This window comes from Mangifera indica, chromosome 1 (assembly GCF_011075055.1).
Source record: "Mangifera indica cultivar Alphonso chromosome 1, CATAS_Mindica_2.1, whole genome shotgun sequence".
NCBI classification, from domain to species: Eukaryota; Viridiplantae; Streptophyta; class Magnoliopsida; order Sapindales; family Anacardiaceae; genus Mangifera; species Mangifera indica.
The window spans coordinates 19,396,050-19,409,112 of record NC_058137.1 but is presented as its reverse complement, the minus strand read 5'-3'; the positions used below and the strand labels follow the sequence as shown (position 1 = coordinate 19,409,112).

Below are 13,063 nucleotides of genomic sequence, written 5' to 3'. Positions count from 1 at the left end.
TTTATGTTCAATTCCATGATCTAAATAAAAACAATTTTGGTTAACACACCTGCTTCTAATTAGATCATTATTCATAATAATTTTATAACAACAGGATTTCTAACATCTAGCTAAAAACCAAAGGACGTACCTGTTAAGAACCCAATATAATATTAGGCTTTTAATATTTGATGGGTTATTCCAACCCACAAAGCCCACATTGTAATGGGCCTTGACCCAATGACATAACCCCCCACCCTAATGAGCCGAGCCTACCGACAACAAGATTAACTACATCCAATTGTAATGATATAATTAAAATTCTACTCCCTCCTCGCCCCAAAATTGGGAAATATATAACAATAATAACATCTCAAATTTTAGAAATGATTCTGGCTTTTTTTTTTCCCTCTAAATTCTTGTGTTCTATAAGAATATATTATGATTGATGAGGGGGCGATATTTTGCATTAAAAAATAAATATGAATCCATTATCAATTGAGTCATAGAGAAGACTACACACATTTATGAAACCAAAACCCAAGACTTGTTTATTTCAAAATGATATTAAACCCACTCCACTACCAATATAGTCTCATCTTTTTCTTCTCTAGCCTTTAATTATAAACTTGGACCAGCTGCAAGGATCTCCTCAGTCAGCTTCCCGTTCTTGCCAATCTTGTAGTTGGTAAATGTTTCAAAGTTCTTCTTGAATAGGCCACCCAGTTTCAGAAGTGTATCCTCGTAAGCCTTCTTGTCCGACCACTGCAAAATCCAAATAACAATGACATTTAGGTAATTGAAAGCACATTTTACATGGGATAAGATGTGTGGATCATATATTAAAGACGAGGCCAACTGACAGTGTTCACTGGATCCAGGATTTCTGAGGGCACTCCCTCAATCTCAGTGGGGATCTCAAGCCCAAACACCTCTGTTTTCTTGTAATTTGCCTTCAACAGACTGCCAGAGTGAATGGCATCAATGATTTTGCGCGTGTATTGTAACTTGATGCGACTTCCAGAACCATAGCTGCAAAAAAGGGGGAAGATTTTAGTCCATTCCTTCGGCAGAGTTTGACGAGGTATTACATAATAGTCAAATGGGTATCAATAAGTTTCCAAATACCTTCCGCCTGACCAGCCAGTGTTAACAAGCCACCCTGTTGCACCGTGCTTCTGCATCTTTTCAGCCAACATGGCAGCATACTTTGTAGGGTGTAACATTATAAATGCAGCACCAAAGCAAGCTGAGAATGTTGCTGTTGGCTCCTTAATACCATCCTCTGTGCCAGCAACCTTAAAATACATTCAAGTTCAGTCACTATAGCAGCGAAAAGATAGCTAAATAACCACCATAGTAACCAAATTTGTATTCTAAGAACATTCGTAGTTCAGTAAGATGATTTAATACCAGAGCAGTGTAGCCACTGATGAAATGGTACATGGTCTGTGCCAGGCTCAGCTTGCTCACTGGTGGTAGCACACCAAATGCATCACAAGCCAAAAGGATAACATTCTTAGGATGCGGACCAACACATGGTATCTTCGCATTAGGGATATACTCAATAGGGTAGGCTGCACGAGTGTTCTCTGCAAATAACAAGGGAAAGGACATTCATAAGAACTTTTCTGGTGTAAACAATATCGAATATTGCAAATTCATCAAATCCGAACACCCATGTATGTGCAAATCACTGAAGTCAGAGAAATCAAATTTTAAATTCCACTGGTTCCCTAAACATGTAAAATTGCTCAATGCAGCTACAAGGGTCTAAGCTACAGACCATTATCCATAATCCTTGGGATGGAGCATTGAAAAGGTCAACATACCTAAGCAATTTAATTAGATTGCCATTTGGCAAAGCAAATTAGTTGACTTCAAACTATCACTTTTATATTAATCACACGGTATCTTGGTTACCCTAAGATGACTTCAGATTATTGCAATTGTATTAATCAATGATACAATTAATTCGATTATGTGACATCAAACTATAGAACAAACTGCTACCATGTACGGGTAAGGTCCACCGTACCATAAGATGAATCATCTGATCATCTAAATCGGATTAATGCAATAATATATAACTTAGAATATATATATATATTGATTATTTACCTGTAACACATTTGTCAGCATAATCCACCTCCCTGGTATGCTCATCAAACACCACATTCTCCAACACTGCCATTTCTCTATACTCATCACATACCAAAACCAATATCATAAAAAATTAAAGACTGAAAGGAATTTAGAAAATACCAGTGCCAAATTTAATAGCATTCCAGATATCAGGCTCCTTCTCCCTTGAGAGATCAATGCACTTGGCATAGCAACCACCTTCAATATTTGATACACCATTCTCACTCCAACAGTGTTCATCATCTCCAATTAGATACCTATTGTGATCAGTAGAGAGTGTTGTCTTTCCCGTACCTGACGTTTGAAATGAAGTCATCAATAACAATACAGCCACCATTAAAACAAGAAAGAGCATTTAACCAAGTATGTCAAAAGTCATAAGATAAGGTGTTTAAGGAAGGAGTAAGAAAGCACTTATCGTTTGTGCACTTTAGCACCAGATCATATCCATGATCTGATGATACTATACCTGATAATCCAAAAAAGAGGGCAACATCTCCATCTTTTCCCATATTGCAGCCAGAATGTAGGGAGAGGATTTGACGTTTAGGCATGAGATAATGCATAACACTGAAAAGACCCTTCTTCATTTCCCCGGCATACTGTGTGCCGAGGATGACCATTTCCCTCCTAGCAAGATTAAGGTCTATGCTAGTAGAGGATGTCATGTAGTGAGTATAACGATTACATGGGAACTGTCCAGCATTGTATATAGTGAAGTCTGGAGTACCGAAATTCTCCAGCTCTTCAGGAGTGGGTCGGATACACCTGCCACCCAACCAGTTATCCAATTGTACACTAAGCTAATTTACCATTGCACATTGTTTAACCACTTTCCTCCATCTATGAAGGATAATAAAATTCAAGATAGGATTAATTATATAGTGCAGGATGATAAATTCAAGACAGGATAATAACATTGACAGTATTTCAACGGCAAGTAGACTTTATCTGGGAGAACCTTCAAAAAAACAGCTCGAAAATTGTTATCATATGTTTCTCTTACATGTTGTGCATGAACAAAGAATGGTATGCTCTGGCAGAAACAATTCTGACTTTGATTCTGTTCTGTGGATCCCAGTTCAAGAATTGATCATTAACAAAGACCTGCAAATTGTTAATTCAACACCTATTATCAGACATTAAATTTAAGAACATGCTTCCATCTGACAATATAAATACAGTGACCAATTACAGACTATCTTATAATTTGTAGAGGTCATATTGAATTTACAAGATTCGATTTCTATGGCTGAATATGACATATATATAGATAGAAAACCTAAGCCAACCAGGAATATATTGCACTCCCAAAGGTAAAAAAACTTGGAACCAGTAAAATTATAAAACAAAAATTAAGGTTTCAAAAAAAAATTTAGAAAGCAAATAACAGGTCATTAAATTTACTTTGTCCAAGGAATTCAAGTAATCAACAGCTCTTTCTCGGTTGACCAGGAAAGTATGCTCGTCCATCTCAATGTTAGGTGAACCCCTGTACATATAACGAACAATTAACTTGTCATTTTCAAATTAGAAATAAAAAGTAGAAATGAAAAAACACAAGAGAAATTAGTTTATCCATAGTCACAAATTAGAATAATTACTTACTTTCCCCACCAAAGCTCATCTTCAGTTGTTTCATCCTTGACAATACGCTTATCTCTTGGCGAGCGACCAGTCTTGGCACCAGAGAGGGTCGCTAATGCACCGCTTGAAGTGATAAACGACCCTCGCTCGTGTTTGATGGCTTGCTCATAAAGCTCTGTATGCCACCGAAATTATTTATTTACGTTGAATTCCTGTGCAGATTATGAACAACATAAAAATATTGTTTTGAATTTTTTGGCAATACCTGCAGGAGAGAGGTTGTAGAGGACATGGGTGAACTTCAAGGAGCTGTCACTGACGCTGATCGTCGGCGTGAAAGAGTGGTGAACCACAGCCGAACACTTCGGGGTCCCGGCCTTCCTCGCCGGGTCTCCTTTCACCAACTTTGGCCCGGTTTCTCTCGTCAGTGACGCCAAAGATGCACTGTTTCACAAATAACACCGATTGTTACAGTTGGTCAACCAAGTCAACCCACAAAATTATTATATGGTACGAGACAAGATGCAACTGTCGTGACTCGTGAGCTAAAGTTTCTCCGTTATTACAATATTACCCTTAGAAACGTTATCGATGTGACATTAAATTTTATCCAATCTAGGAATATGTTATTTGGCAATTTACTTTTAATTTTATATTAATTTCATCGGATTATCGGGATCCGAGCAAATCAAGGGCCCTCGCTTACGTGGATTCGAAACTACGTAGTTGATGAGTGGCATCGCATTCAAAAGGTCCATCAAAATCCTGATTGTAATATTTTACCACCCAAAGATTGGTTCCACCGCTTCACCAGGTCCCACCTCCTTTTTAACATTCGATTGATTTTATAATAAATTATAAGGTGTATTGCGAGTGAAAAATGAACCTGATGGACTGGAGCTGCTGTTTCTGGCGTTCCTCTTCGGAGAGGTTGGCGAAAGCCCCCTCGGTGACCTGAATGGGAGTGGTGGGTGCGGACTTCTTCTTCTGAAGAGAGTGAAGTTCGTCGATGGTCTGGGCCCTAACAGGAGGCGTGCTGTCATCGTGACAGATTCCAATCTGTTTCTTCTGCGACGACGTCGTCTGGATCTTCGGCAGACCGTTCCTGGCAGTTCCGTTTCCGAAGCTGAACTCTTCGCTACCGTTCGCTGCCATCTCTCTCTACTTTCCGAATCTGCACATAACGAAACAAACAGTCGCATAAATCAGAATACGTGGATTATAATGAAAATCTAAACCATTATTTATAACAAATAACGAATCCTAAGCATGAAGCGTAGCAGAATATTGTTATCTTGTCAACAGAGAATAAAAATGAAGAGAGAGAGAGGGACTGGACCAGATGGAAGACAGAACGAAGACGAAACAAAAGCAGGAAGAGATAAAAGGACTAATACGAAACGAAAGAGAAATAAATAAAAGGCTGGTGTATCATCAAAGTGCAGTTATACTAGGAGCGAAGGAAAGCGGAAAAGTTGATGCGGAAAAAGGGCAGCTGATGCGGGCTATTTAAAGGTTCAGCGGGGCACTGGGGTGGAAATTTAACCAAGGTTTAACCAGAGTGAGGGTTGGCTAACCATGGTAATATTCTATCCTTGCCCTGTCATGGACAAGTCTAGAATGAGAAATTTCCAAATATTCATTCTTCTGGGTGTCACGCAACGAATTGAGCAATAACGTTTCTATTTTGAACTCTCTTACTTATTAGGATTTGTTACTAAGTTTTCAGTTATGGTTTTTGTTAAAATTACAAAGCAACCCCAAGAGCTATCATGAGTGTCAAAAGAGAATGTTAGGTTTAAGTTAATATATTACTCATTTTATTATCTATTATATCATCATCAAAATTTTTTATTATTGATAAATCAAAATAATAATATTAATAATAAAAATAAATTACCCAAATAATGTTATTTAAAAGATTATTTTTTATTCAAATTTTAATAAAAAGATAAATACACAATGAAGAGCTTGTCTTTATTATAGTCAAGACAATTTGTTTTTTAGAGGACGAAAGATTTGTCATTCATTAGAAGTCTTCATCGTCCCAACTATTTTCATCACTAATAGATTGTGTTGGTAAAGTATTATAGTCCATCGTCGATAGTGAAAAAAGAAGATGATTCAATCAGAGTCAGTTGTCAGAAAATCAAAGAAAGATTTTGAAATCCTTGGAGAAAAAACTAATTTTTTTTCAAAACTTAATTCTTACTGAAATTATTAATTTTTTAAATTAAAAGATAAAAATGATATAAATTTTTAAAATTTTAAAATTTAGTAATAAAATAACGATTTTATTTTTATTTTTAATAAAAAATTTAATTATAATTAATTTATAAATATATATTTAAAATTTTAAAATTTTATAAATATATATTTGTCATTAACATTAGCATTTAGATGAAAAAGACTCTTCTTTGGCGAGTAATGTTCCACTTCCACTAAGTAAGTACCCTCGTGAAAACAATTCTTAAGTCACGACCATACCGTATGTTGCCTGGTAGAGAATTAATCAAATTTAAATCCATATTTTCAGTTCCGAAATTTCCGTGAGACGTTTGCGAGTTCCCATGCCACGTCGAAAGTTGAGGATGGAATAGTAATTCGGCGTCGGGTCGCCGCAAGTGAAATAATTGAGATGAGGGCCCTCTGAGCAATACAGACATTTTAAATATGGGAATCAATGTAATTTATTCCCATATTTAAAAAAATGTAATTTGTCACGCCCTTAAAAAGGAAATTAATTCGAATAAAAAAAAAGATTTTTATACCAAAACTACCATTTTGATACTTTTATTCCCATATAAAGTTTAACAAAATTATTCTATATACAAAATCAAATTTCAGTCATTCTTCACAGTTTGCAAAAATTAATCTGGCCATCTCCGATTTAATCTTTGGTTTAAATCTGGTTTATCCAACATTTATACTTTGTCACATTTCTTTTCATCGTTGGTATTCATTCATTGTGTTTCACATGTTTTTTTATCCACAAATTAGAAAAGTAAAAGCTAATTGTTACTGTTTTGTACCAGTTTATTCCTAAATTATGGTTTAAATACATGTGTAGTTAGATTTTTTTTTCTTAAAGTTAAAGAGTTTTGAGGGTTGATTTTTATGGATTTTTGAAACTTTTTGTTTGGTGAATATAGTTGAAATGTGTAGCGATAAAAAAGAATAGAAATGTTCACGTTAATTTGATCAATTCTTTTAAAATCCGAATAAATTTAAGTGATCTGAAACACTTCACTATTTGTTACTTAATGTGTATAAAATTACATTTAACCCCATTGTAACTTAAAACTATGACACATGATATTGTATATTTTTATACAAGTACTTTGTAAAATCTTTGATAAGATAATTTTTTTGTAGAATCATTTATTTTAAGAATCATTCAACATTTAGCAATATATATGTGTATATATATATATATATATATATATATATATATATATATATATATATACACACATATACACACATACACACACATACTGTTTATAGTATTTATATATGTATATCATTATTATAATTATTATTATTTTTTGCCAAAGGACTATTTTCCACTCAAGTTTTAGTCTATTTTTAAAAATCCTTGGCGTTTCAAAAACCAAAACATTTACCTATGAGTTAACTTTTATTAGAAATAAGGGTAAAATCGTCATTTTATCACTTACCCCTAAAACTCTTAAAATTTATATCATTTCCTTCTTTTAGTTTAGAAAACTTACAATTTTTTCTTATGATTAAACTTTACAAAATTTATTTTCTCCCAATTTCTAGGGTTTCATCTCTGTTTAAGGCTGGACTCGAGCCGAGCTCGAGCTCGGCTCGGCTCGGTTCGAGCCCGAAATGAGTCGGACTCTGCTCGGCTCGATCGAGCTCGAGCCCAGCTCGAACTAGCTCGGATTGACTCGATAGATTTTTTTTTTAAATTTTTTATACAAAACGACGTCGTTTTAATCCATATATATATACAAAACGATGTCATTTTGATATGAAAAATGAGTCGAGCCGAACTCGAGACGAGCTGAGTTCAGCTCGAGTCGAGCTCGAGCCGAACTCGAGCCGACCATAAATAAACCGAGCCGAGCCCGAGCTGGCTGCGAGCCGAGCTCGGCTCAGCTCGAATCCAGCCCTATCTTTGTTGACCATTGATCGATCTTTTCCGATGAAGAACGAAGGATGATTGTCGATTTCCCCTAGGGTCATTTGTTGATCTTCTTCGACGAAGGACAATGATGTTAGATGAAGCGTCCAAATCATTCAAATCTATACGACACTTCATCAAACATTGTTGTCCTTCGTTGGAGAAGATCGACTAGTAGCCATCGAAGATGAAACCTTAAAAATGGGAATGGAAAAGTGAACTTTTCAAAGTTTAATAATAGAAAAAATTATGAGTTTTCTAAACTAAAGGGAGAATAGTATAAATTTTTAAGGTTTGTAATAAAATAATGATTTTACTCTTACCTCTAATAGAAGTTAACTTTTATTACTATGAGTTATTTTCTCCCAATTTCTAGGGTTTCATCTCTGTTGACCATTGATCGATCTTTTTCGATGAAGAACGAAGGATGATTGTCGATTTTCCCCTAGGGTCATTTGTTGATCTTCTTCGACGAAGGACAACGATGTTAGATGAAGCGTCCAAATCATTCAAATCTGTACGACACTTTATCAAACATTGTTGTCCTTCGTTGGAGAAGATCGACTAGTAGCCATCGAAGATGAAACCCTAAAAATGGGAATGGAAAAGTGAACTTTTCAAAGTTTAATAATAGAAAAAATTATGAATTTCCTAAACTAAAGGGAGAATAGTATAAATTTTTAAGGTTTGTAATAAAATAATGATTTTACTCTTACCTCTAATAGAAGTTAACTTTTATTACTATGAGTTATTTTCTCCCAATTTCTAGGGTTTCATCTCTGTTGACCATTGATCGATCTTTTTCGATGAAGAACGAAGGATGATTATCGATTTTCCCCTAGGGTCATTTGTTGATCTTCTTCGATGAAGGACAACGATGTTAGATGAAGTGTCCAAATCATTCAAATTTGTACGACACTTCATCAAACATTGTTGTCCTTCGTTGGAGAAGATCGACTAGTAGCCATCGAAGATGAAACCCTAAAAATGGGAATGTAAAAGTGAACTTTTCAAAGTTTAATAATAGAAAAAATTATGAGTTTTCTAAACTAAATGGAGAATAGTATAAATTTTTAAGGTTTGTAATAAAATAATGATTTTACTCTTACCTCTAATAGAAGTTAACTTTTATTACTATGAGTTATTTTCTTCCAATTTCTAGGGTTTCATCTTTGTTGACCATTGATCGATCTTTTTCGATGAAGAACGAAGGATGATTGTCGATTTTCCCCTAGGGTCATTTGTTGATCTTCTTCGACGAAGGACAATGATGTTAGATGAAGCGTCCAAATCATTCAAATTTGTACGACACTTTATCAAACATTGTTGTCCTTCGTTGGAGAAGATCGACTAGTAGCCATCGAAGATGAAACCCTAAAAATGGGAATGGAAAAGTGAACTTTTCAAAGTTTAATAATAGAAAAAATTATGAATTTCCTAAACTAAAGGGAGAATAGTATAAATTTTTAAGGTTTGTAATAAAATAATGATTTTACTCTTACCTCTAATAGAAGTTAACTTTTATTACTATGAGTTATTTTCTCCCAATTTCTAGGGTTTCATCTCTGTTGACCATTGATCGATCTTTTTCGATGAAGAACGAAGGATGATTATCGATTTTCCCCTAGGGTCATTTGTTGATCTTCTTCGATGAAGGACAACGATGTTAGATGAAGTGTCCAAATCATTCAAATTTGTACGACACTTCATCAAACATTGTTGTCCTTCGTTGGAGAAGATCGACTAGTAGCCATCGAAGATGAAACCCTAAAAATGGGAATGTAAAAGTGAACTTTTCAAAGTTTAATAATAGAAAAAATTATGAGTTTTCTAAACTAAATGGAGAATAGTATAAATTTTTAAGGTTTGTAATAAAATAATGATTTTACTCTTACCTCTAATAGAAGTTAACTTTTATTACTATGAGTTATTTTCTCCCAATTTCTAGGGTTTCATCTTTGTTAACCATTGATCGATCTTTTTCGATGAAGAACGAAGGATGATTGTCGATTTCCCCCTAGGGTCATTTGTTGATCTTCTTCGACGAAGGACAACGATGTTAGATGAAGCGTCCAAATCATTCAAATCTGTACGACACTTCATCAAACATTGTTGTCCTTCATTGGAGAAGATCGACTAGTAGCCATCGAAGATGAAACCCTAAAAATGGGAATGGAAAAGTGAACTTTTCAAAGTTTAATAATAGAAAAAATTATGAATTTTCTAAACTAAAGGGAGAATAGTATAAATTTTTAAGGTTTGTAATAAAATAATGATTTTACTCTTACCTCTAATAGAAGTTAACTTTTATTACTATGAGTTATTTTCTCCCAATTTCTAGGGTTTCATCTTTGTTGACCATTGATCGATCTTTTTCGATGAAGAACAAAAAATGATTGTCGATTTCCCCCTAGGGTCATTTGTTGATCTTCTTCAATGAAGGACAACGATGTTAGATGAAGTGTCCAAATCATTCAAATCTATACGACACTTCATCAAACATTGTTGTCCTTCGTTGGAGAAGATCGACTAGTAGCCATCGAAGATGAAACCCTAAAAATGGGAATGGAAAAGTGAACTTTTCAAAGTTTAATAATAGAAAAAATTATGAGTTTTCTAAACTAAAGGGAGAATAGTATAAATTTTTAAGGTTTGTAATAAAAAAATGATTTTACTCTTACCTTTGATAGAAGTTAGCATATAAGTGAGTGTTTGAATTTTTAAAACACCATGAATTTTTAAGAATAGGCTAAAACTTAGATGGGAAATAGTCCTTTGGCCTTTTTTCTTTTTGTGTATATATACATATTATGCCACTAAAAAAAAAAAAATACAGAAGATTTTCTATGGTAGCTTAGTCCTTATTTAGCATATTCTTAAAGAGGGAATGCGCCGTTTTCAAAATTTGTGGCATAACATGTATGTATATACAAAACAAAGGTCAAAGGACTATTTTCCACACAAGATTTATATATATATATGAGTTAACTGCTATTCCATGAACGGAGGCACTCCAATAAACAATCAAACCATGTTAAAAATCATATGTCTTATTTCTTCTTTATTTTCTTTTATTTAATTTATTCATATTTATATCATGCAATATTAGACATGCAAAAATCCTTTTCATATATTAACCCTTGGTACCTTAGCCTATCTTGCACAAGGTTTAAAATTGCATATGTCAACCGATGAAAGAAATTACATCAACCAAAACTAAAAAGTTGTATAAGCATTTCATCTGCAAGAAGATGTATTCCTTCACAAGAAGAAACGAACCTTTAATATTAAAAAAAAAACAAAAATATACCTTGAGATGACAAAAAACCAAGTGTTGTGTGGTTAGATTTCACATGAGTTATATTCATGTTGTGATTAGTTATGCAAGCAGTATCTAGCGACTAAACATGTCATCTATATGTAGGTTGACCTAAATATGATCAGAAATCCATCTATCTAAAAGTAATGTGAATGATAAGTCTAATAATTTCAACAGTTTTCACAGTTTGCTCAATAATATTTCCTCTTCTCCTATATTTAAAGGGATAAGCATGACCAACAAATGACTTTAAACATTTAGATTTAATGCACTAAAGTATGGGTATATGTACTTTTAATTGTGTAATTACTCAATAGTATTTCCCTCTTATTATATAAATAGTATTATTGTGCATAGGCATATGGATGGCCATTAGTATTCTCATACTATTATTATATCAAATTACTTCTAGAAAGGTTAATAATATAACCATGGGCGTAAACTTACAAGCAATAAGTTGAACCACTTTAAAAACTTTATTCCTCACTGTTTGCATGGAATTTCCCCTCTAATTTAATGTTATTTTTGTTGATGAATTTTTATCATAAAAAATTTAGTGCTAGAAAAAAGGTTTTCAAAAAGTTCTTCTTAATTTTTCAATAAATACTTATCTTTTTTCAGTCTCATTCAAAACACTCTCCTATGACTCCTTACATAATAAATGTAAGCTCAAAAAATACCCAAGCGATCAGACTATTGAAGTCAATCAAGGTGTTCTTCTTACACAATAACCTGCACTTGTTTATATAAAACAATTTGCATTAATTGTTTGAGTACAACCAGTAGTGTCTGATGTGGAAGCATAGCTGAATAATTTTATTAAAGGTTTAACCAATGTCATCAACACTTACCTTGATGCAATGAATGGACAATGCTAACCTAGCAACAATATTAGGAACTCAAGTCCCTTCCCATTAGCCAACAACTAGCCACAAGCTTTTCACATGACTATCTCTCATCTCTATCAATAATGATAATAACAATACACTTTCTACCAGATGATCCATAATCCTATCCATTGTACAAGTAATAACTCATGCTATGAACCCATTACTTCCCTTTAAGGCGGTCAAACTCGATTGTATTCACCTCGGTATCGCATTTCCTCATTATTCATCACAACTTTTCATCACTTGGTGTTCATTCATTGTGTTTCACGTGGTTTTTTATCTATAGATTAGGAAACAAAATTATTATAATTTTTATGTTACATTTTACCAATTTATTCTTAGGGAAAAGGACTATTTCCTACTCAAATTTTAGCTCAATCTCAAAGTCACACCCGTGGAACATGAAAAACTCAAACTCCCACCTATGACCAAACTTCTGTTAATTTTTTCTATTAAAGGGAGGAGCAAAATAGTTATTTTACTATTTATATTAAAAGTTATAAAGTTTATTATCTTTACCTAAAGTTTTTAAACTTTGAAAACTAATACTTTCACCCCCTAAACTAGGGTTTCCATATTTTTTAAAACTCAGTTGCCTTTCATAACTTTAAAAAATAGCATTTTCACCCCCTATTCTTCAACTTCATCTTCTGACATCGTCTCCGACCTCCTCATTTTCTTGGTGCGATGACAGTGGTGCGACGAAGAGATCTCTATCTCCTCGTCGCACGATGCGACGAAGAGATGAAGATCTCTTCGTCGTACAGTGCAACGAAGAGAGGTGTGACGAAAAGATGAAGATCTTTTTATCGTATAGTGTCTTTGTCGCACAACCTAGCTGACAAAGGATAACATTTCATCGCCCTTCGTTGCTCGTCGCATCATCTAGACGAGACGACGAATGACCACAAAGCGTCATCCTTCGTCTGTTTCTTCAAATCTGGATGACACTTCATCGTTATCCAGATTTGGGTGATGAAGGTTTATCCT

At 34.0% G+C, this 13,063-nt stretch overlaps 1 protein-coding gene across 1 annotated transcript; it reads right to left on the bottom strand.

Moving 5' to 3' along the window:
• Positions 1 to 441: 441 nt before the first annotated feature.
• Positions 442 to 5,211, bottom strand: LOC123226736 (phosphoenolpyruvate carboxykinase (ATP) 1-like). The gene is made up of 13 exons (XM_044651269.1): positions 5,051 to 5,211; positions 4,598 to 4,885; positions 3,977 to 4,155; positions 3,733 to 3,886; positions 3,532 to 3,616; positions 3,131 to 3,231; positions 2,594 to 2,892; positions 2,245 to 2,418; positions 2,101 to 2,166; positions 1,393 to 1,571; positions 1,108 to 1,277; positions 843 to 1,011; positions 442 to 744 (listed from the first exon to the last, which is right to left on the bottom strand). Exons 2-13 carry the CDS (start codon positions 4,864 to 4,866, stop codon positions 601 to 603), a joined length of 1,989 nt encoding a protein of 662 aa, XP_044507204.1. The 5' UTR covers positions 4,867 to 4,885; positions 5,051 to 5,211; the 3' UTR covers positions 442 to 600.
• Between the last annotated feature and the right edge of the window lie 7,852 nt (positions 5,212 to 13,063).

What these genes read in the sequence shown, in the direction of transcription:
- LOC123226736 (XM_044651269.1), bottom strand. Translation starts at nt 4,866, where the DNA reads ATGGCAGCGAACGGTAGCGAAGAGTTCAGCTTCGGAAACGGAACTGCC. An exon ending in TCTTTGTTCATGCACAACAT is followed by an intron (nt 2,893 to 3,130) that starts GTAAGAGAAACA and finishes GTTGGGTGGCAG; the next exon opens with GTGTATCCGACCCACTCCTG. An exon ending in TCCTGGATCCAGTGAACACT is followed by an intron (nt 745 to 842) that starts GTCAGTTGGCCT and finishes TGGATTTTGCAG; the next exon opens with TGGTCGGACAAGAAGGCTTA.